The sequence below is a fragment of the Chanos chanos genome, chromosome 2, assembly GCF_902362185.1.
Source record: "Chanos chanos chromosome 2, fChaCha1.1, whole genome shotgun sequence".
NCBI lineage: Eukaryota > Metazoa > Chordata > Actinopteri > Gonorynchiformes > Chanidae > Chanos > Chanos chanos.
The window spans coordinates 7,783,116-7,803,361 of NC_044496.1; the positions used below are offsets into that span (position 1 = coordinate 7,783,116).

The following is a 20,246-nucleotide window of genomic DNA, read 5'->3' on the forward strand; positions in this document are numbered from 1 at the left end:
TTCAGGTACCCTAGATGACCCCAGCATGAAGTATTTCCTTTTTTGTGGAGTCACTTCCTTGCTTACCCTTATGCCCAGCCATGGCATGTAACCCGAGGTCATTTGGAAACTGGAAGAGCTGAATAAACCAAAGGAAAGAGAGTTGTTTTTTTGGTTTTTTTTTGTACTGGTTTGAATTTAGAGTAAGATATGAATTGAGGTGATGTAACAGCAAAGTCAGAACTCATTATATCCATCTAGAGTGATGGATGCATGGATAGACAAGTCGAAAAAGTATGAAAGAAAGAAAGAAATGATGAACAATTTAATGTTATTGTTTGAACGCTGGAATATATCCTGTTTTTCATGTTTGGCTCTTATCAGCACTCCTCTTGTCTGAAGCACCACAATGTTTCCTTATTCAGGCTTTCATTGTAGTCACATTGTGTTAGCAACACTGCGTTGTGTCACTGGAGCCACAGATACACAAAAAGTTGCCATGGAAATATCTTATCAGCACTCCTCAAGGCAGTGTGTGTGTGTGTTGTGTGTGTGTGTGTGTGTGTAAGGGACAGGAGAGCAGGTCAGAGGAACCACGTCCTCTCTAGGGTGATTTTTAATCTTTGATTTGTTTGACATCTTAATTGTGCGGTGTTTGTCATTGCGTTCTGTGGCTTCAGCCAATAATCTCATGGTTTGAAAGAAGAGGTAATGTGATCCAGAAAGGAGCAGAGTGAATAATTGCAGCGTTTACATTTACAGAGATGTGATTAAAATGTTCTTTTGCTCTCAGTTGAGGATTGATTTTTTTTTTGGGGGGGGGAGGGTGAGTTTAAGGTAGTTTGTTAGGACAGAGCTTTTTAAAGGTGTTTTAGTGTGTGTGTGTGTGTGTGTGTGTGTGTGTGAAAAGATGTGGTGATGTGGTGAGAGGAAGATAGATGAGATGAGGGAACCTGAAGGTTCTGGGTTTGAAACCCAGGCATGAAATCTGTCTATCTATCTATCTATCTATCTATGGGTCCTGGCCGGAAGGTTTAAAACTGCTGCATGATGTTTGTTTGGGTTAATGTATCTGTGGCTCTCTGTTCCAGACTCAGTTATGGCAGTTCATTACATATTGATGTGCCGTGAGCAAAACTTTGAATTGTCTCTCACCAGCTTCTCAGAGCCGTAATGAGCTTACCCTGAGGTGTGTGACCTTTGACATAGAAAAAGTGTGAGTTGCCCTGGATGACAGTGTATGCTAAATGAATAAATGTAAATCACTGTTTAGCCCCGTGGGTTAGATTAGGAATTGTTTAGGCATCGTCATTGTTCCAATGATTGTTTGGCAAACACCGTAAACTCCATTGTTTAGGGTTTGGGCTTCAAAACCGATTCGGCAGGGGGGCGTTTTCAGTGAGGGTTTCAGTTTGACAGAAACCCTCCAGAAAAAGCTCTTTGGCTTGACCTTGCTCCCCAGCATGCACACATACACTCTAAGCCTCACATACCTCTCTGTGCTCGTTACTGCTGTGCTTTCAAAGGCTAGCACAATGATGGTTAATGCCCAACTGTAGATAAACAACCTCAGAGTACTTGAAAGAGCCCTTCAAATCACACTCCTTACTTGTTCCTTGCTGAGAGCTGTATAATGCTGGAATCTGGTGTGAAGAAAGAAAACTGAAACAAACACAGAGAACAATAGTTTTCAGAGTTCTTTGAGAGTGTCCTCAGCATTCTCTTTAGTTCCATTTTTTTTTTCTCGTGCTTTTCTTCTTTATCTGCCCCCCATCTCTCTCTCTCTCTTCCTCTTGCTCTCTCTGTCTTACTTTCTGTCTGTGTGCGTGCGTGCGTGTGTGTGTGTGTGTGTGTGCGTGCATGTGAATGAGTTAGTGTCCTAGTGGCTAGGCCTTCAAAGGACAGTGAGTGGGAAATGGGGCAGGGAAAGAGGAGAAAGAGGGGATGAGTGGATGTTATTATTAACACAAAACAGTCGTGCTCTGTCCTTAATATTACTTTCCCAACACACACACACCCCCCCCTCTCCCCCGGCCAATCCACTCCCTCTCTGCGCTCTATCACACCGTTAAAATGTTTTTTATCAGCCCTTCTGTTATGAGTCGGATGAATATATTGCCACATATTTAACAGTTGTGAAGGACGGAGAGATAACCTGTCATATTTCATCGGGTTTTGCTGGGATATTTCATGTGAATCCTCTGAAACAGATACAATGAACTGGAGATTTACCTTGTTGCTTTTAGACATTGTGAATTTTTTTTGCAGTGACTGATAAATGCTCCCCTCTGTATTTGTGTGTCAAAGTTCATCTGCTTCCTGGCCAACATAAATGAATTATTGAAGCGCTGTGGCAGATATCCAGTAATGGCATGTTAATGTCTCTCTTAGCCAATCAGAGATGAATAGTACAGTCTCTTTCCCAAGCATCTTTCAGGCTATGGTCCTCAACAAACCACTCCCTCTGTGATCTTTTGACCTCTGTGATTATGAGGTTGAACGCAGGCAAACAGCCGTGCGTGAACTCAGGAGGTGCCATGGTTAATGATCTGTCTCAGTTCATGCTTTGGTTTTAACAACTTTCCAAGCGTCACTGGCCAGTCAGGGTCATCTGCATCTCCCACGGCAAAGCCAGCCCCTGAGGGGTTTCAGGACTTTGGACCTACGGTTAAAGCAGGCATAAATCTTTTCTCTCTGACACCAGTGGTTAGAACTAGCTTTGAAATGGTTGCATGGTAATTAAATTCTTACACACCTCATCTGACGCACTGCATCTTAACCCAGCTGACCTTTAATTGCTATGCTTGCAGTTACAGTTTCATTCCATTAGCTGTCTGGCATTTTGAGTCCCCGGTCATGTTTGTATTGACGGCACCGCGGAGTAGGGTGTGTATAGGGCTGATCCTGGATTGGCAGGTTTATACCTACTGATTGTAGTTGGTGTGAATGGAAACTGCTGTAATAATCAACACCCATGGTTTCTAATCTTTAGAGAGTGAGTTGATAATGACGTTGGGGTTACGCAAAATTGAGACTCTAAGTTTGTTAAGCATTAATCAAAGATACAAGCATTAATCAAAATTTCAATGAAACTGGAATCCGAAGCTTACCGCCCATCTCTGACTGGTAGCAGATTGGTCACCATAACCAGTCGTTTACCAAGGAAGAGAAAGAACTGAGAAGAACCAACCATGTTTCTGCCTGTTTTCAATGTTTCTTGTTTTAATCTTCACAGAGAGTAAATTGGCAATGACTTTGCTCAGTCAGTCTTCAAACAAAGTTTTAACGCAAAGCTCGTAGGTTTTACTGATAACCAGAGGACGAAGAATTGAAGAACAGTGGCAAAATTTTCTTGTGTGTCTAATGTTTCTCACTAGCTGATCAGTTGGTTGTTTGTGCATGGTTTTTAAGTTATTGGTATTTTTAAAGGTGAAAACTACATTGGTTGTACACTGCCCCGATAGCCCATTGTCAAATTAAAGGTCTTATTTGCACAGGTCTTTTGAATAGTGACAAGTTTAATTATGGATCATTGTACTGTCCCTAAAATATTTGTTCTTGTGTTTTGGGGAAAAAAAAAAAGTTTCATGAGCTTTGCTCACGTCACACCTGAGAAACTGCAAAACCTGTTCTTTGACATTCTTTGACGCGTAACTTCTTTCCAGATCGTCCGGTTCTAGAACACACTGTGTTTGTGTGTGTGTGTACTCGCTCAACTGTCATCATCAGGGAACGAGACAGGATCCTGGCATGACAGGTGTCATTGCTTTCAAAGATGTCTCTGTTTGTTTTATGCAAAAATGCTGTAAGGGGCTTTTAGTGTTGTCACGTGGATCTGTCTCAGGGGTTCTGTTATGTCAGAGGAAATGTTCTAGAAAGTATTTGCTGTCTGACCTCTCCATACTCAAGAGTGGTGAACTTTGGCAGAGCCAGTATTCCATTCATAAAACCAGGCAAAGAGAAGCCAAACTAAGTGCCAGTTTCACTCTGTCCTCACCAGCACGGCCAAGACCTCACAAAACCATAGTGCCACCTGCAGCCTAATTAGGGCCTTTGGTCATGTTTGGAAGAAAAGGCTCTCGATAAGCAAGAATCCTTAGGCTTAAGAGATTAAAGAGCAGTGTAAATCTGTCTGGTTGAGACTTTGGGAAAACTATAGCGGTCATGTCTGAATGATTCTAGATGAACAGGATACATTTACTGTTCACTGACCTGTTCATTCACACGATTCACCCCAGCCTGCTCTTAGTGCAGTGCTGCTTTTGTCTAGACCTCCATCATTTAAAGGGAAAAAGTCAGAGAAGGTCGAGAATGTTTTGTCATCTCCTACATTCAAATGTCTCTTTGTTCGGTTTTACGATCTCTATGGACTTAGTTTTGTTTCGCACTGTGGGCTAAAGATCATTGTTTGGCATGCTGAAGACATAAAGGCCTTCAGTTGAAGAATTGTCTGCAACAGGGCTTATTTATCTGTCTGACAGGGTTGTCAGTTATGGGTGACTGATTCTCTCTCTCTCCCTCTCTCTCTCTCTCTGTCTCCAGAGTGCTGCAGCAGCGTCTAAAGAGAAGGCTGAGGTGGAGGCAACACGTGAGGCGGTGGAGGGCCAGGCCGGCCGTCTCTCTCTGGAGATCGAGCGCATGCGCAGGAGGGCGCAGGAACTGGAGAATGAGGTGGCCAAGCTGAACCGCATCATCGATGAGGCGAAGCTTCAGGAAAACCGACTGAGCGAACGGGTCAACCGTCTGGAGGTGAGAAACCTGCTGACGCAGGCTCAGTGTCAATGACCGTGTGGCCATAGTATTTGCTTTTTTTGTTTGGTTTTTTTTTTTCGCTTCAGCGTGTATGTTTCAACTCAGTAAAAGAAAACGTGTTGAAAATCTGACCCCAGAAAGAGAAAAAACAGCTGGAGGAGTCTTTAGCAGAGGTCAGGGAGCAGGAAGAGGAGATGACCCGGGCTAACCGTGCTCTGACCACACGGTTAGAGGATGTCCAGGTGAGGTTAACCACACTTTGACCACATGGTTAAAAATCCGCCAGGTGCTGCACTAATATAGGGAGGGATTGGGAGATGATATGGAACAGAAAGGAACACAAAGTGACGGGTAAAAACACCAACTGTACTTTTATTTCCACAGAGCAGATAGGAGAACTATAAAGGTAGATTACAGTCAGTCTGTGTGATGATGAATCCCATTTTCAGTGTTCCTTTCCGCTGTTCACCCCTCAGAGGAACTTGACCAGAATGACCCAGGAACACAAAGAACTGGGGGAGAGACTGAAGGAAGAGAGGAGTCAGAAAGAACTCTTCAAGAACACAAAGAACGAAATTGAAGATGAGAGGAGGCTGCTGGACAGGACTGTGGAAAAACTTCAGAGAGAGGTGAGGACGAGAGAGATTCTCTCTCTTCTGCTAGTTCGTGGCTCTTCAGCTAGCTCATGGCTAATGACATTTTACTTTGCAAATGTGCTTGAACTATGTTTCAAACATGTCCCGGTTAAGGTCTGTAATACAATATCATATTTCAGTTGTGAATCAGTCTAATTAGTCTGAGCTCACTTCGGAATGGAGCAAATGTGAGAGACAGTTAGTTGCCCTTGGGGAACATTTTGGAAAACACTGAACTGCAGCATCACATACCACCCACTCACAAAGATGATTCCGGTGACTGAGTATGGGGAACAGGCCAATATTTGTGATATTATGCACTCTGGCTGCAGTCTTACACTGTTATTCTCTTTGCTTTGTCTCTTTAGATGAGTGAGATTGTGGAAGCTTCACAGTCCTCCACTCAAGAACTGCAGGAGCAGATAGACGCGTATAAAGAGAAGAACCGACGTGAGCTGGCCGACCTTCAGAGACAGCTCAGGGACGGAGGAGTGGAACTGGAGAGATCTCGTCTGGCTGCAAAGTCCCTGCAGGAGGAGGTGGGTCAACGTACGGAACCGTACACCGTCACATCGCTCCATCAGGTCCCCATTGTTCAAACCCAGCGTAGTGAGGACAATCGGTCCAGGGCTTGATTGTGAGGTCACCAGTGTGGAATGTGAACCCCCCTTTTTTTTTTTTTTTTTTCTTTCTTCCTCTTCATGCCCTCTTAACTGCTCAGCTCTCACTCTGGTCACATTGTGATATGCTCTGTATTGATAATTGCACTGAGCTGAATTAACTCTCAGCTGTACGAGTCCAGCAAGCGCTGCGTACCGCTAGATGTTTGCACTTGCAGAAACTAAACTTCCACTTACCTCCTTGTCCGTGTCCAAAATGCTACAGTGATCAGTAAGTTAAGTGCACATTACGGATCATAATATATCATCCTGCTTTCGGCCCAAAAAAGCGTGCATGTATCGTACACTTCCCTGGTTCGTCTTCATTTACTAGTCCAGATTCAGATATGTAGTGTTAAACGCTTGAACTCAAAGCTTACCACCATAGCCAGAGAATGAACTAAACATATAGGGTGTGTCTACAGTAATGCTCATCAGACAGCATGATGAAGGAAATAAAGAATTTTTTTTTTTGTAAAATGATGAACATTTCTTCATAAGAAAGAAAACATTTTTAGTTGTGCATATGGGTGGATCTCAAGTCTGTATCATTTTTGGTATTTTTGCATAATTTTCCCTTTTCTTAATTGGGGAAAAAAGGAAAAAAATATCTTTGAAATTTGCACCGGTAAATATTTAATGAATGTAGAGAGAAAATGGTGGAGCCTGAATCCTCTGGAAATGTCCTGAGACACGCCCAGAAACTGATGTAAAAATTCCACTGGCTTCCTTGACGGAAAGCAGCGCGTTCTGTTAGAGGCTGCGCTTTGGTTGTTGATACTCGAAAAGTGCAGTTTGATGTCTCTCAAAAATAGTTTTTCTGGAATGTTTTTCAAATCTATTCATCATGGGTCTTCATTCTTCTGACAGATTTTTCAATTACTGAAGTCCACGCTACCAAAGCTGTTCAAAACCGCTCAGAATGAACACAGTACACTTCTCACCCCTCGACTCTCCTGTTTGGATACAATTATGAACGTTAACCTTGTCAGCACTTTGGAATGTGGGGAATGTTATTGTTTGATATGGGGAGGGGGCAGTGACTATCATTTCATTTAGGGAGCTCTGTTAAGAATTTAGGCCAACAATGACTGACCCAACCCCCCCCCCCCCCCCCCCCCCCCAATCATACAACTAATCACTCTCCCACAGAAAGTTAAACTGAAAATGTTTTTGGAGCGGAAAAGAAACATAAGCAGCATAGGTGTTTTCACAGGGTTGGGTCATTTTTTTTTTTATCCTGAAATCTACTTCTCAGTCATAATAACTCCATGTAGACTCAAAGACAGGAATATGAGGTCCTGGTTTAAACAGAATTCCGGACGACGCAAGTTAATGAGGATATGATTTGTTTTTATTAGTAATCTCTTGCTACTTTAACCTGAATTCCTGTTAAGAAATCAGAAGAATTAAGCGTGGCATGCCACACCACAGTGATCCAGAATGGTTAGATATAAATAGAACAATCACGAAGAGAGATTTGGGCAAATGAAGATCAGTGTGTTGAGGTGGTCGTGTTTTTGTAATTTATAATTACTGATGATGACGGACACTTTTTTTTAAATTTGCTTTGCCAAAGAAAACACCACACTGCTTTATCACTCACGTTTTAAACAGGCTATATACTTAGCCTGCTTATAATGTGAGTGAAAAGAAGACCTGCTGATGAAATTCTCCTGTAAGGAATTGTTTTCATCTCCCAGGCTCAGTAAGGAATGACTGTCAGTGTTTATATGTACATGTTTCTGTCAGACAGAGTCTGGAAGATAGAGGGAGGAAGAAAGATAGAGGGAGGAAAAAAGAGAAAGAGAGAGAGAGAGAGACTTGGATGGTGATTCCTGCACAGCTGTGTGTGTAGATTGGTGCACAGGACAGGAAGACCAGGGGTGTTGTGGTATTGTTGAGAGCACTGGTCTGAATAATGACCCTTTGACTCTATATCCTCCCACAGTCCCCACTGATCTAACACTCCTTACAAAGCTCATGATGTCACTCCTCCAGCTGCATCCTCTGTTTTCATCCAACTACTATATCCTCCATAACACACACAGGCCCGATTCAGAACGGCCCACTTTGTCCCCTGCAGCTCCTCTTTACATCAAAACACATACGCTTATACACAAACCCGCACCCAGCACGAAAAACGCTCAGCCCTGGTCCAAAATGACCCCTCATTCTCTTTCAACCCCACTGTTCGCCAAAGCACAGAGGCCTAACCCAGAATCGCCTTTTAGTCTCTTACAGCTCTGATCTACCTCCATACACACACACACACACACCCCACGCACAAACACATACGCATGAATGCACAGAATAGAAAATAGAATACCTCTTATATTCTAGGATTCTGGGGACCCTTTATTGATTTCAGTTACATTAGGAATAAAGAACAACTACGTAACCCTGACCCTAAGTACACATGCACATACACCCGCACAACACAACTGATCTGAGATCATCCGCGAGCACCTTTTGAAAATGACCAGAGAAATTTCAGAAGCCAACCATTTCTGATGCTTTTCTGTTCCTGACCAAACTGCTTAAGGTGCCCAAAGAGAAAATTTGAATTGAACCAGTCTTTCCCCATATACTGCACAGTGGACCTTTCTGCTGTTCATTTATTTTCAAATATCTCAACTTCTCAGTTCAAAGCATTGCATTCTGCACTCGTTTGACATTAAAAAAAAAAAGGAAAAAAAAAAAGCTCAGGCAGTTAGACTCCCTGTTGAGCCAAAGAACTGGAGCACCTCCAGTTTAAAAACTTTTTGATTTTTTGTTCCAGTCTCCCTTGCAAGTACAGCCCCTGCTGGACAAAAATGGCATAGCACAGAGAGTGTATTGTAGTATAGCATTTATGACTGTCATAATGTATTTTACTGCCTGTCAGTGTGCATGCATGATGAAAGGGCCGTGATCAGTAATGTATACTGTGTGATTTTGTCATAGTGGTGATAAAAGGTAGTTATGCTCCTGTACAAACGATAACAGACAAGCTAATTTGGTGATGAACGATTTTTATTGTTTTTAAAAGGTGCCATTGTATATAATGAGCGTGATTTTGTGCATGTGTGTGTGTGTGCATTTGAGAGAGAAGTGAGTTGAAACATGTTTTAATACTAGTACAACAATATCAAGTGTTGGTGTATGTTCAGTTTTGTGGGCTGACAGTTTCTCGCGCTCTGTTACTGTCTTTGTTTTTCTTTTTCTCTCTCTCTCCGTCCTCGACATTCTCCCTCTCTCTCTCTCTCTCTCTCTGTCTGTGTTGCGGTAGCTGGCCCATGTGGAGGATGACCTGCAGCAGTGTAAAAAGGAGCGTGATGAGGCAGTTCTCAGAACCAAAGAACTGGAGCAGAAGGTGTTTGATCTGGAGGTGGAGGCTGAGACCAAGGCCCAGGCTAATGACAAGACCAGACAAATCAAACTGCTGGAGGTACAGTGGGCACACACGTCTTTATATCTAACCATTTCCCTCTATGTAAAAACATTTCCTCTATGTATGTGTTGAACCATGTATCCTATGTCAGTCTTTGATTTGCACAGACGTGGCCCTCACACCTGGGGTGCTTCATATGTCCTGTAATTGCTGCACTGTAAAGTTAAATTATTAATAACTGCGTGTGTGTGTGTGTGTGTGTGTGTGTGTGTGTGTGTTCACTGTGAGTCATCCCGGCCATTGTTGTATTTGTCCTTTGTTCCTTCTATCACACATGGACATCAGGGACATTTCCTCTGTGTTCTTGTTTACAGGCAAAACATTCTCCAAATAAGTAAAACTGTTTATTTTAAAAATACCCCAGAAAAGAGCTTTGCATTGCTTTTATACACATTAGAAATCATATTCAGGTTTTGCATATTGTTTCTTTTAGGTATGCATCTCTGGCAAACTTTAAAATGATTAATGATTATCTTCTGCTTCTAGCAGAGTGACTGAAACGATCTTGAACCAACATCTAACTAGGAAGCGCTTTTTTTTAATGGGTTTTTTTTTTCATACTTTTGTATAACTCCTCTCCTCTGTTTTAGGATCGTATTTCTCAGCTGGAGCTGGATTTGGATGAAGAGCGCCAGAGTGGAGATCTTCTGATGGACAGAATAGACAGGAGTAGAGAACAGGTGAGTCACTCTCGCTTTGACAGACCCAGAACCACTTCACCTCTACGTGACCCCCGCATTCTTTGAAAGGAACAATTTCTATACTGTGCTTCCTTGAGATAGTCAAGGGCCTTTTGAATAGCGAGATCAACTGAGTCTGGAATGTTAGTGCTAGGGGTTAGAACAGAAACTGGCTGTTCAGTAAGACTGAACATTACGTGGCCAGACTGTGTTGTACATTTTTCAGACGTTTACACATACATATGGTACAAACATACACTCATATTTGTACTTTTTGGGGTGACAGTCTGCCATATAAGTGCAGGTATGTCTATATGCAGACAATGTTGTGCACATTGTCACTTTTAGCTCAGCTGAGAAAAACTCATCAAGTTCCTCTTTGCTGTTCTTTGCTCTCCGTCTTCCTGTTGAACCCGTAGACCTAAATATTAGGCTTTGAGCTGGAACAGTGCAGACTCATCCCAGTGTTCCAGTGCTTTGGTTCCCCAATACCAGCCTCACCTGACCCTGTTAGCTCTCAACTGGCATTCACCATGCCAACGTCTCTGCCATGCTCGGCTCTGCTTTCCAAAGCTGCATTCAGAAAAACCTGAGTCACTTCATGCTCTGAAAAGAGAATGTGTGTGTGTGTGTGTGTGTGGGGGGGGGGGGGGGGGGGGGGGGGTTATTGTAAGAGGATCTTGCGTAATCATTCACTTTGGCAGTGGGCCTCTTCATGTAACTGTGCCCATCCAATTTTCATGCCTCAATTAAGAGCTCCTTTAAATGCACCGCTTCTGCCAGAATATAAGGCCTGCCAAACGTCTTCTCAGGTTCAGCGGCAAACGAGTTCATTGAGCCCTTCCACCACTAGGGAGAGAGAGAGAGAGAGAGAGAGAGAGAGAGAGAGAAAGAGAGAAAATCTGTAGGCCCGGAGCAGAGATTTACCAGGCTGAGTGCTCTCTCATCTTCCTTCCTCTCTGATAAATATGCTGATGGTGGCATCTGGTATCTGAGATTCAGATGAAAGTGGGGTTTTTGTTCTTGAGAAACAGGACAGAACTCTATTAAAATGGCTTTAAATCTGTTGCATTTTCCGATGGTGGTAGAGTGTTTTTAAACACTTGAATGTTAAGGTAAGCTTTTCCAGTTGTGTAGTTGTTTAGTTTTGTTGACTAAAATCAAATGTATAGTAGTGTTTGACGCCCAGTCTCTTGTCTCGTTTCAGCTCTTGTCCGGTCCTCTTGTTTCAGAACAAAATTTTTGGCCCACAGAACAAAGACAGAATGAAATCAGTCACCATATTTAGACCTGTTCAGAATGGGCTCTAACCCTTTTTCCAGTTGATGAAAGTGATAAGTGATGGATAAAAGAAAGATTATGTCGTAAGCTTTTTCATTTTCTGGAAGCGAAACAAGAGTTGGCCAAAGTGGCATTGGCAACGCTGTGTATGGCCATGGCGGGTTTCCGTGGAAACAGAGGAGAGGGGTTGATAAGTGTGTCAGGGTAGAGTGTATGAGTGCTTGTGTGTGTGTGTGTGTGTGTGTGAAGGGGGGTGGCGGCACACCTGCGTCTCTGGGCAGCAGGTGCTGGGCTGCTGTCTAAATGAGAGTAATCTCAGTGCTCTCTCCTCTCCTCGTCTCTGTAAAGCTGATTAGTTTGGCTGTGTGTTCCAGGCCGCTGAGTCAGCTCCCTGAAGCTCTCCGCTGTGAGGAGCAGTTAGCCGGGCCATCCCTCATCACTGCAGCCCACTGTCAGCCGCTAATTGGCATAAAATATCATCCACCCCAGGCTCCCACAGCACAGAAACAACCACCTCCAATCTATCGATTGGTTTCTGTCTTTCTTTCTTTCTTTTCCTTTCCCCCCCCCCCCTCATCTCTCTCACTCAAGAGAAATATATTTTTTTTAACTATGGCTAGACAGAGACTCAAAGACTGCTGAAATTCACTTCATCTCAAGTTTGAGATGGTTTAACCACAGACTACTTGCTGCTGTTTCAACATCTCTGGAGGAGAATGAAAGCAATCAGCAGTCATTATTGTCTCAACCTGTCATGCTACCAAATTTCTGCTGGTGGAATGAACCCCCCCTTTTTTTTATTCTTTAAATCAGTGTCTTAACATAGGCTACAACAGCTGAGAAAAACAGCTGTGTTACTTTTAGGAATGGCATTCTACATTCTAAAATAAGGTATTATCGTTTTGTTTGTTTGTTTGTTTGTGTGTGTGTTTGTTTTTTCAAACAGTACTCAATAACTTGGCTCATTCAAATCATTTGAAATTTGACAAAAAAAACCCTTTCCTGCTATCATTGAACAGGTGGGCTGTGCTTGACAGTTGAGTTGCGAGGTGTAACGACAGCAATTTAAGAGCATTCCTGCTAACATTTTTGAAAGGTTAATCCACAGGTCACCAATTTATTAACTTCCATTAGCGGTGACGGCTGGCTCCCGAAAATATATCTTGTGAGAACTGTTAATGGAATGCAACCGAGCAAGAATTTGAGAAGTGCACCATTAAACTCTGTATTTTTCACACCAAAAGAGAGATCACACGCTCGTACAGGAACGACTCTGAAATGGGGTTATATTCAGGGTAGCAGAGCTTAATTGAAAGCGATACGTTCGGGATGGACGCAGTCTGTGCCTTTTCACTCTGGTTTGGCGTGTCTTTCTGCGTATGGGCATTTCACTTAACGGCGTGATGATGTTGTTGACAGGTGGAGCAGATGAGAAATGAATTGCTTCAGGAGAGAGCTGCGAAACAGGATCTGGAGTGTGACAAGATTGCTTTAGAGAGACAGGTAAAAAAGAACCCCGCTGCAGCGCCTCTCTCTCTCTCCGATCTGAGCCCACTCTGTTACAGCTGCGTTAGACTTCATCTGCAGCTGGCAATCTCTCTTCTTGTCTAACACCCCCCCCCCACCATCACTTCTTCTTCTTCTTCTTCCTCTCTCTCTCTCTCTCTCTCTCTCTCTGTCCCGTTTTTCTCCCTTTTTTTGTTAATTTTCACAACATTGTCTCCTTTTTTGGTTATGGCTCTTTAAAAACGGTATTTAATGTATTTAATGAATCTTCTGTTTGACGCAGAATAAGGATCTGAAGAGCAGGATTGCTCACTTAGAGGGCTCACAGAAACCCAGTAAGGAGGGCTTGGTGGTTCAGCTTGAGACCCGGATCCAGGAGCTGGAGGAGAGACTCGAGGCAGAGGAGAGGTACTGGTGTTACTGGGAATGATGTTAGCCCGGTTCAGATGTCATCAGGCAACAAAACCATTTCTAAAGAAAACGTATTATTGTGAACAAATGTGTTTTGGAGTTACTGTTGTTGAGTCTCCAACCTGATAAATCTGGACAATGTGTGCACGTGTCCATTTTGTTCCAGGGATCGTGCCAACCTGCAGCTGGTGAACCGTCGTCTGGAGAGGAAGGTGAAGGAAATGATGATGCAGGTTGATGACGAGCATCACTCACTGCAGGACCAGAAAGACCAGGTTAGGACAGAGAAGTCATAGGACTTTACATGTGTCTACATTAAATAAAGTCATAGTCAGTTTGAAATGCCAATTCAATATAGCGCTTGCAATCTGTGTTGAGTAAGATGCAGTGTATTGTATTGCTTCTGCATCGATGTGTATGTGTGTGCTGACTCTCTGGCTAAGTTTATGACGCGTGTCGAAAGTGTTTAGTATGGTGTGTGTGCATGCACAGATGTGTCTGCTGAGGGTATTGGGCTTAGTTGCTGTTTGTGTGTTAAGCATGTAGTACTCATTATGTGTGAGTACTTGTATCTTGAGTGTATGAGGCTGTGTGTGTGTGTGCTTTGACTGAAAAAGGCTCTGTATATGTGTGCATATGGGGCTCTGTTTATTTGCATATGCTTGTGTGCATGTTTTCTTAGCCCACAGTGGGGTGCGTGTGTGCGTGTGTGCGTGCGTGCGTACGAGCGTGTGTGCGTGTGCGTGTGCGTGCATGTGTCTGTGTCTGTGTGTCTGTGCCTGTGTGTTGTAATCATTGATTGGCGGTGTGTCCCGCTGTAGCTGAACCTGCGTCTGAAGGCGCTGAAGAGGCAGGTGGATGAGGCTGAGGAGGAGATTGACAGACTAGAACACGCGAAGAAGAAACTCCAGAGAGACCTGGACGAGCAACAGGAGGCCAACGAACAGCTGCAGAGTCAGATTAAAGCCCTACGCAGTGAAATGAGGTAAACACCAACAATAAATGCCCGTTAAATATTTATACAGTCAAGTTAACCCTTCCCACAACTGTATGAGCTACGCACCAGCTGTAAACAAACAATAAACTTCTAAATCACTTTAATGCCCTGCACACATAGGAGATGTGTATAAAACTGTATGAAAGACTGAAGTCATACTGGAGTCAACTGACCGCATGCATCAGAAGTTCAGTCGTAAGTGACACAGCCCAGTAGTCATGAGGTCATGGGTTTTAATACTAAGCTTTACAAGGAAAATGTACTGATCATGTACTTAAGGGTTTCTGGGTAAAGTGCTTCACTCTTAAAGCTAAATCCCACAATGCCTTTGAACTTGGTCACTTCTGGAGAAAGACCAAAGCCCTGAAGTCAGATTTCTTAAGCAAAACACACACAATATCACACCAGAGCGTTTCAGTGTCCAGTGAACCTAGTTTCTCAGGTCAGAGACCAGCTTTAGACTTACATACGGAGTCAATCAAGGTCACGCTTACATTTGAAGTCATGTGAATGGTCAGACACTAAAATTATGTCTAATGTGTAAATTAAATGTAATTCTCATCAAATGGTGGAATTATACATTAAAATACTCTAACATATATGGGGACAGTGTAGAGTCACATGCAAGTTTTTCTGTCTACACTCATATTTGTGCAACAACAACAACAACAACAAAAAAACAAATTTCACCTTTAAATCCCCGAAGGCGCAAGAACAACTCCGTCGCACGCGTTAACGACTTGGACGACGACGAGGATGACGATGATGACATCAGCACCGACGGAGAGACCTACTTCAGCTCTTCCTCTGGGTACAAACGCTCCAGCAGTCAGGACGCGCTCATCTCCACCTTCCCTCTGTGAATGAACACTGCCAAGGGCGGACAGTACACCTCCTTCACCTTGGTGTTTTCCACTCTCAACAATGCCATTCCATCCAAGAGCTCTATGGCAGACTTGCCACAATAGAGCGCCAAAATGGGACCAAACCTTTATGCCTTTATGTGAACAGAATACGTCCATATTCCTCAAATGATGTTTGTATCAGAAATGTCTTTAATATCCCTTGTGATAGTTATGAGTAAAGGTGTTTTTTTTTTTGTTTGTTTGTTTTTTTTTTTAACGAAAGGTCATTCATCTCCATGAGCTATATACTGTTATTTATTTAACTGTGGTGACAACAATGAAGGAATGACAGACAGAAGGGCAATATTTTAAGGGAAATGTGCATGAGGGAGTATTTTATATCTTTTTTTTTATTATTATTGTTATCTTTTTATATATAAAAGAAAAGAAGTCGCAAGGCACTCAATAGACAGTTCTTTTGTTCTTGTGTAAATAACATTGCTATTTTTCATAAAGTGTTCAGAACTGATGAAGAAAAAGAGGAAGGAGAGAAGGAGGAAGAGAGTTGCTATACCAGCAAAGCTGATCGATTCCGTGCCAGTTTGGCACTTCTGGAAACTACCAGCTTCTCGCTGTAATTATGAACCTGCTCGGATTTTTTTTTTTTTTTTTTTTTTTTGTATTTCTGTGTATCTCTCTCTCGCGTCACGAACCAATCACTGTCTTTAAAGACACTGCAGGATTCATACTTTTAAGCGATTAATTTTCAAATACCAAACTCGCAGGAAGAACGTAATATGGTGGGAGGCAACTCTGTTGATTAGTTTGCTGAGACACAAAACAGTGTTATCAAACGGTGATTCTCCTTTACGATTGTCACTTCCCTTTAAATGTATTGTCTTCAGGCATATTGGAACCGGCCCAGTACCTGCATATTCTGTTCGAATCATATGTGTGCCTGTTTTGGGAGCTTCTCTCCTATGCGAGTTTATAATGCTGTATTGACAATCGACCTTTTCGTAAACACTGTGATTGCTGCACTGTATATTGAAATGTACCTTTTAGCGTTAAATATTAACGTTGTCAGTTGAGAAAAATGCTTGTGGAGCAGTTTCTATTTTTTGTTTGGAAGGGTAAAAGACATCGAGAAAATTTCCGCTACCTCTGTATACATATGTACTGGTTAGAGTAAAGTCTTTTCAAATGCAATAAAAGCTCCCATTAGTTAATCTCCAAAGCTTTGTGATATTTCCCCATTTCTCTTTTGTACTTTGTCCTGTCTTGTTGGGGAATGGGTGTTTGATTTCACGACATTGCGGTGGGAATAACTTCCCCATTTGCACACAGTAACGTGTCGGATCACTAAAGTTATGGTCATATTGCAATCTTTTCATCCCACATCCGTTATATCAGCCCTTTTTCCCCCCATCGTCTGGCTGCAGCAGCTGTGTCAATAAAAATTGTGTTATTTTAATAAGGAACCCAGCAGAAGGTACTATCTCCCTCACACCCCGAGTATACACTGCTCCGTCTACACACCTGACACAATATAGCCTCCAGGTGTGGGAGGCTTCGGTAGGGAAGTTCGTCATTGATCCGTTGTGTCGAGAGAGAGAGAGAGAAAGAGAGAGAGATCATAAGTAGGCCTAGTTGGAATATTTGTGGGGTGTGACTCGACGTTGCTTCATCTATCTGTGAACTTTACAGCTGAGTAAAGAAACTCAAAAAAGCGGGAAAAACGAAGATCTTCAGCTATTGTTTTTCAGGCTCTGATCTGCTTTTGTGGCCAGTCTCTAGAGCACAAATAAATTAACCTCTGGAATGGTGGGGGTGGGGTGGTACCCCCTTCCAGCTCCACGCCGCTGTAGTCAGGGTGGAGCATTGTGTGTGTGGGCAGCGAAGACGATCCATTCCTGGAATTCCAACCCCGTGCTTGGCTGAACAGAAAGGTTAAGACGGTCAAAGAAAGCAAAAGGAATGTGTATTGTGACCTCTTTTTTTTTTAAGTTCTGGTCGATTTCGCTGTTACAGTAGCTTATTCATCCCTAATACAATTTCTTTTTTAAGTGTTATAAACAGGGAGATGTCGAAATCTTTCATTCAGCCATGATTCGTATTATGACATGACGAAAGTTTTTAATGAGGACGTGTAAAAGGTCTGCAACTGTGAAGCTATACGTTCTATGTTCTGTTTACAGGTCTCTGCTGCCCTCTCGCGGCGACCACTTAGAATTGTTCCTTCCTTAGCCATCTTTAACCCACTTTATCCATCTTTAGCAAAGTTATTAGGGGAATCCACTCTTTTCGTTTTTATTGCGGTTAATTCAGTCATACAAGTTAAAGACGCCATCAATGTGTTCTGCTTACCAGTTGCACAGTTATCCAAATGAAGCTGCCCCGTCACTGACGTTGATTATTTCACTGCCACTAACCATAAATGATCACACGGAGTATCACAATAAGGGTGTAAACATGTCGTATATTTTATTTTGCCCTCAGGCGTTTTTATTCTCTGAAGTACGAACGGAAACTTTCAGGGGTAGGTTTTGCCGTTTCCTCGGTCGTACACAAGTACTTGCTGAAGAACAAGGTCACAGCAGGGATAGGCCAGGACCATGAGAATTAAGCAAATGAAGAGGTAGAGGCCGAAACACATTGAGATGATGCACATTTCACTGTTAGATAGATAGATAGATAGATCTCTAAGTTGTGTTATTCCATTTTATCACAGTCAGTTGGTTTGTGATAAAGATTTGAGATGAACAGTTTGAGATGAACTGCAGCTGTCACTATTCACAGAATTACAAACAACTGATAGTTTGTTACTGATAACAGAGACCCTGCAGCAACACGTGGAGGACAATTGGAAGACAGGTTTCGAACAAGACAGCATGTGGAGGATGGAAACTGGCGACCTGGAGATGTGCTCTTATTACGAAAGAGTTTAGAAAAAGCACATTAAATCAAATTAAAGAAATGGTTTGCATCAGGTATGTTTACAAACACGGAAACTGATTTAACAAGTCGGCTCACGTTAGACTGTTACCATATATACTGCCATCCAGGTTCCTGTAGTTTGGAGACACTGTGGTGCTGTTGACTGGAGAACCTATAAAGCATTACTTTTCATGAGCGCTGAGTGGCCAGTCTCCTCAATGCAAGCTGGAGAGTCTGTAAGATGATGCGAGTGTGTTTCTGAAGGACACACCCTATCCATCGATGGGTGTGGAAAAGGTTTAACGCCACATGCCTACGATCATGGTTTGAGGTTAATGAATTCATCAGTTTAATCTGGAGTGAAGAATTAATATTTGAATTCATGCTGGGACAAGATTGCAGGAAATAAAAGTGGAAATGCAGGAAGCTGAACTGAAGTCAGGAAGGTAAAACTTTGCTGATTTGAATTCCTGTGTCTGAGGAGTGAACGTAAATTGTTATGTAGCTGTAAGTTGCATCCTTACAAATTTTAAAAGCGCTATTTTAATCAAAGAAATTACCCCATAGAAAATAACCTTGAATGTATTAAATGTTGTGTATTTGAATTAAAATCAGCTTATTTAAACTGGTCTGTATGGTACTGAATTGAAATTAGCCCTGTGTTCTCAATGAAATTCAAAATTGACCCCTACCTTGCCTGTAGCTGTTCAGAAATGGGTCCATGCTTATGAAAGTGTGCTGTTGATCCCAGTCCAAATCCAGCATCTGTGAAATTAGATGAAACAAGTTATTCAGAGCAGAGATGCATTAGCAGCCAATTTGAAATAACTGCTGGGAACAGGGGAGTCAACATGGGCCAACATCCCTCTGCCATGCTTTCAGCACCTGGTCAAATCCATGCCCTGATGAATTCAAGCTATTCTGGAACTAAAAGGTGGAGCACAGTACTATTGTGTGTGTGTGTGTCCCCCTCATAAAGCCCCATCTCAGTGTATGGAGGAGCTGTACATCAGTGGTGCATAAATCTATAAATATGAAGTCTTGTGGACTGAGGGGTTGGTAAGTAAGTTCTCTGGGCTGTGTTTTGTGGGCGGAGCTGGGAATGTGCGTAAGTCTTAATGATGAGGTGATAACAGGTTCCTGTAACACACATCCTTTATCTCTAGGCCTGTCCGTCACTGGGCTGAATAGGCAGAGTCAGAGTGGCTGGATGTCTCTCTCTCTCTCTCTCTCTCTCTCTCTCTCTCTCTCTCTCTTCCTCTCTCTCTCTCTCTCTCTCTCTCTCTACCTGCATTGTTCCCTGAACTCTCTGTGCAATTCAGCACTGAGTTACTTTTAAGTATTTATCTGAGCCATGACATAGGAGAGAACACTGTCATAACTGCACATCTTTCCTCTTTCTCACCTTTTCTTGCTCTCCCGCTCTCTTTCTTTCTTTCTTTCTTTCTTTCTTTCTTTCTTTCTTTCTTTCTGTCTTTCTCTTCCACACACTAGCTTTAGGTGAGGTACCGTTTCTGTCTCTTTCCTGTTCTTGCTTCATGTTTCCAGCTTTACGCTGGAACCCTGTCTTTGGTTTACCCTCATGAAAATTGCCCATTTGTGCAGGGTGCAATGCTCTCCTGTGAATCCTTGTTCCTTATGTAAGATAGGCGGACCTCTCTTTTAAATGCCTCCTTTTCTGTTGCCTTTGTATTATCCAAGAAAGAGCCCTTGAGCCAAACTCTCAAGTTCTGGCTCTTAGCTGGCAAGTGAAGTTAAGGCTTACACATACTTACCTTACATTTCAGCATTTCGGAGCTATTCAGTTTACTCATTTTTCATACACAGAATGCTTTGTTGAAGACATTTGTACACTTCCTGAAAGGCTCTTCCCTCCCCATATTTGATTTGGTATAATTACAATTGTTTTGAGGGATCATATTTTTCAAAATAGAAATTCCCAAAACAACTTAAAGACTTACAACTCTCAATACAACGTACCATGACGTACAATTACAATTACTACCTTCAACAGCCAACTAACCTGTTTTACATACATGCATTTTGCTTCGTTTGCTGATGATGAGGGAGTCCAGACTGAGTCATCGCTAAAAATGCAAGCCTGCCAGACAGAATTATTATCATCACGTCT

The 20,246-nt window shown here is 42.5% G+C and overlaps 1 protein-coding gene across 1 annotated transcript in view; it reads left to right on the plus strand.

Annotated features, from left to right (window-relative positions):
- The window catches only part of cgnl1 (cingulin-like 1), a 29,958-nt gene extending 14,107 nt beyond the window's left edge, over positions 1–15,851 (plus strand). The window contains exons 9-19 of the mRNA XM_030792009.1: positions 4,522–4,728; positions 4,869–4,973; positions 5,208–5,360; positions 5,735–5,905; positions 9,297–9,455; positions 10,049–10,138; positions 12,839–12,922; positions 13,209–13,333; positions 13,503–13,611; positions 14,158–14,321; positions 15,040–15,851. Coding sequence (XP_030647869.1) covers positions 4,522–4,728; positions 4,869–4,973; positions 5,208–5,360; positions 5,735–5,905; positions 9,297–9,455; positions 10,049–10,138; positions 12,839–12,922; positions 13,209–13,333; positions 13,503–13,611; positions 14,158–14,321; positions 15,040–15,196 — 1,524 coding nt within the window. The 3' untranslated portion in view covers positions 15,197–15,851. The remainder of the gene's footprint in view (positions 1–4,521; positions 4,729–4,868; positions 4,974–5,207; positions 5,361–5,734; positions 5,906–9,296; positions 9,456–10,048; positions 10,139–12,838; positions 12,923–13,208; positions 13,334–13,502; positions 13,612–14,157; positions 14,322–15,039) is intronic.
- Positions 15,852–20,246: the final 4,395 nt, after the last annotated feature.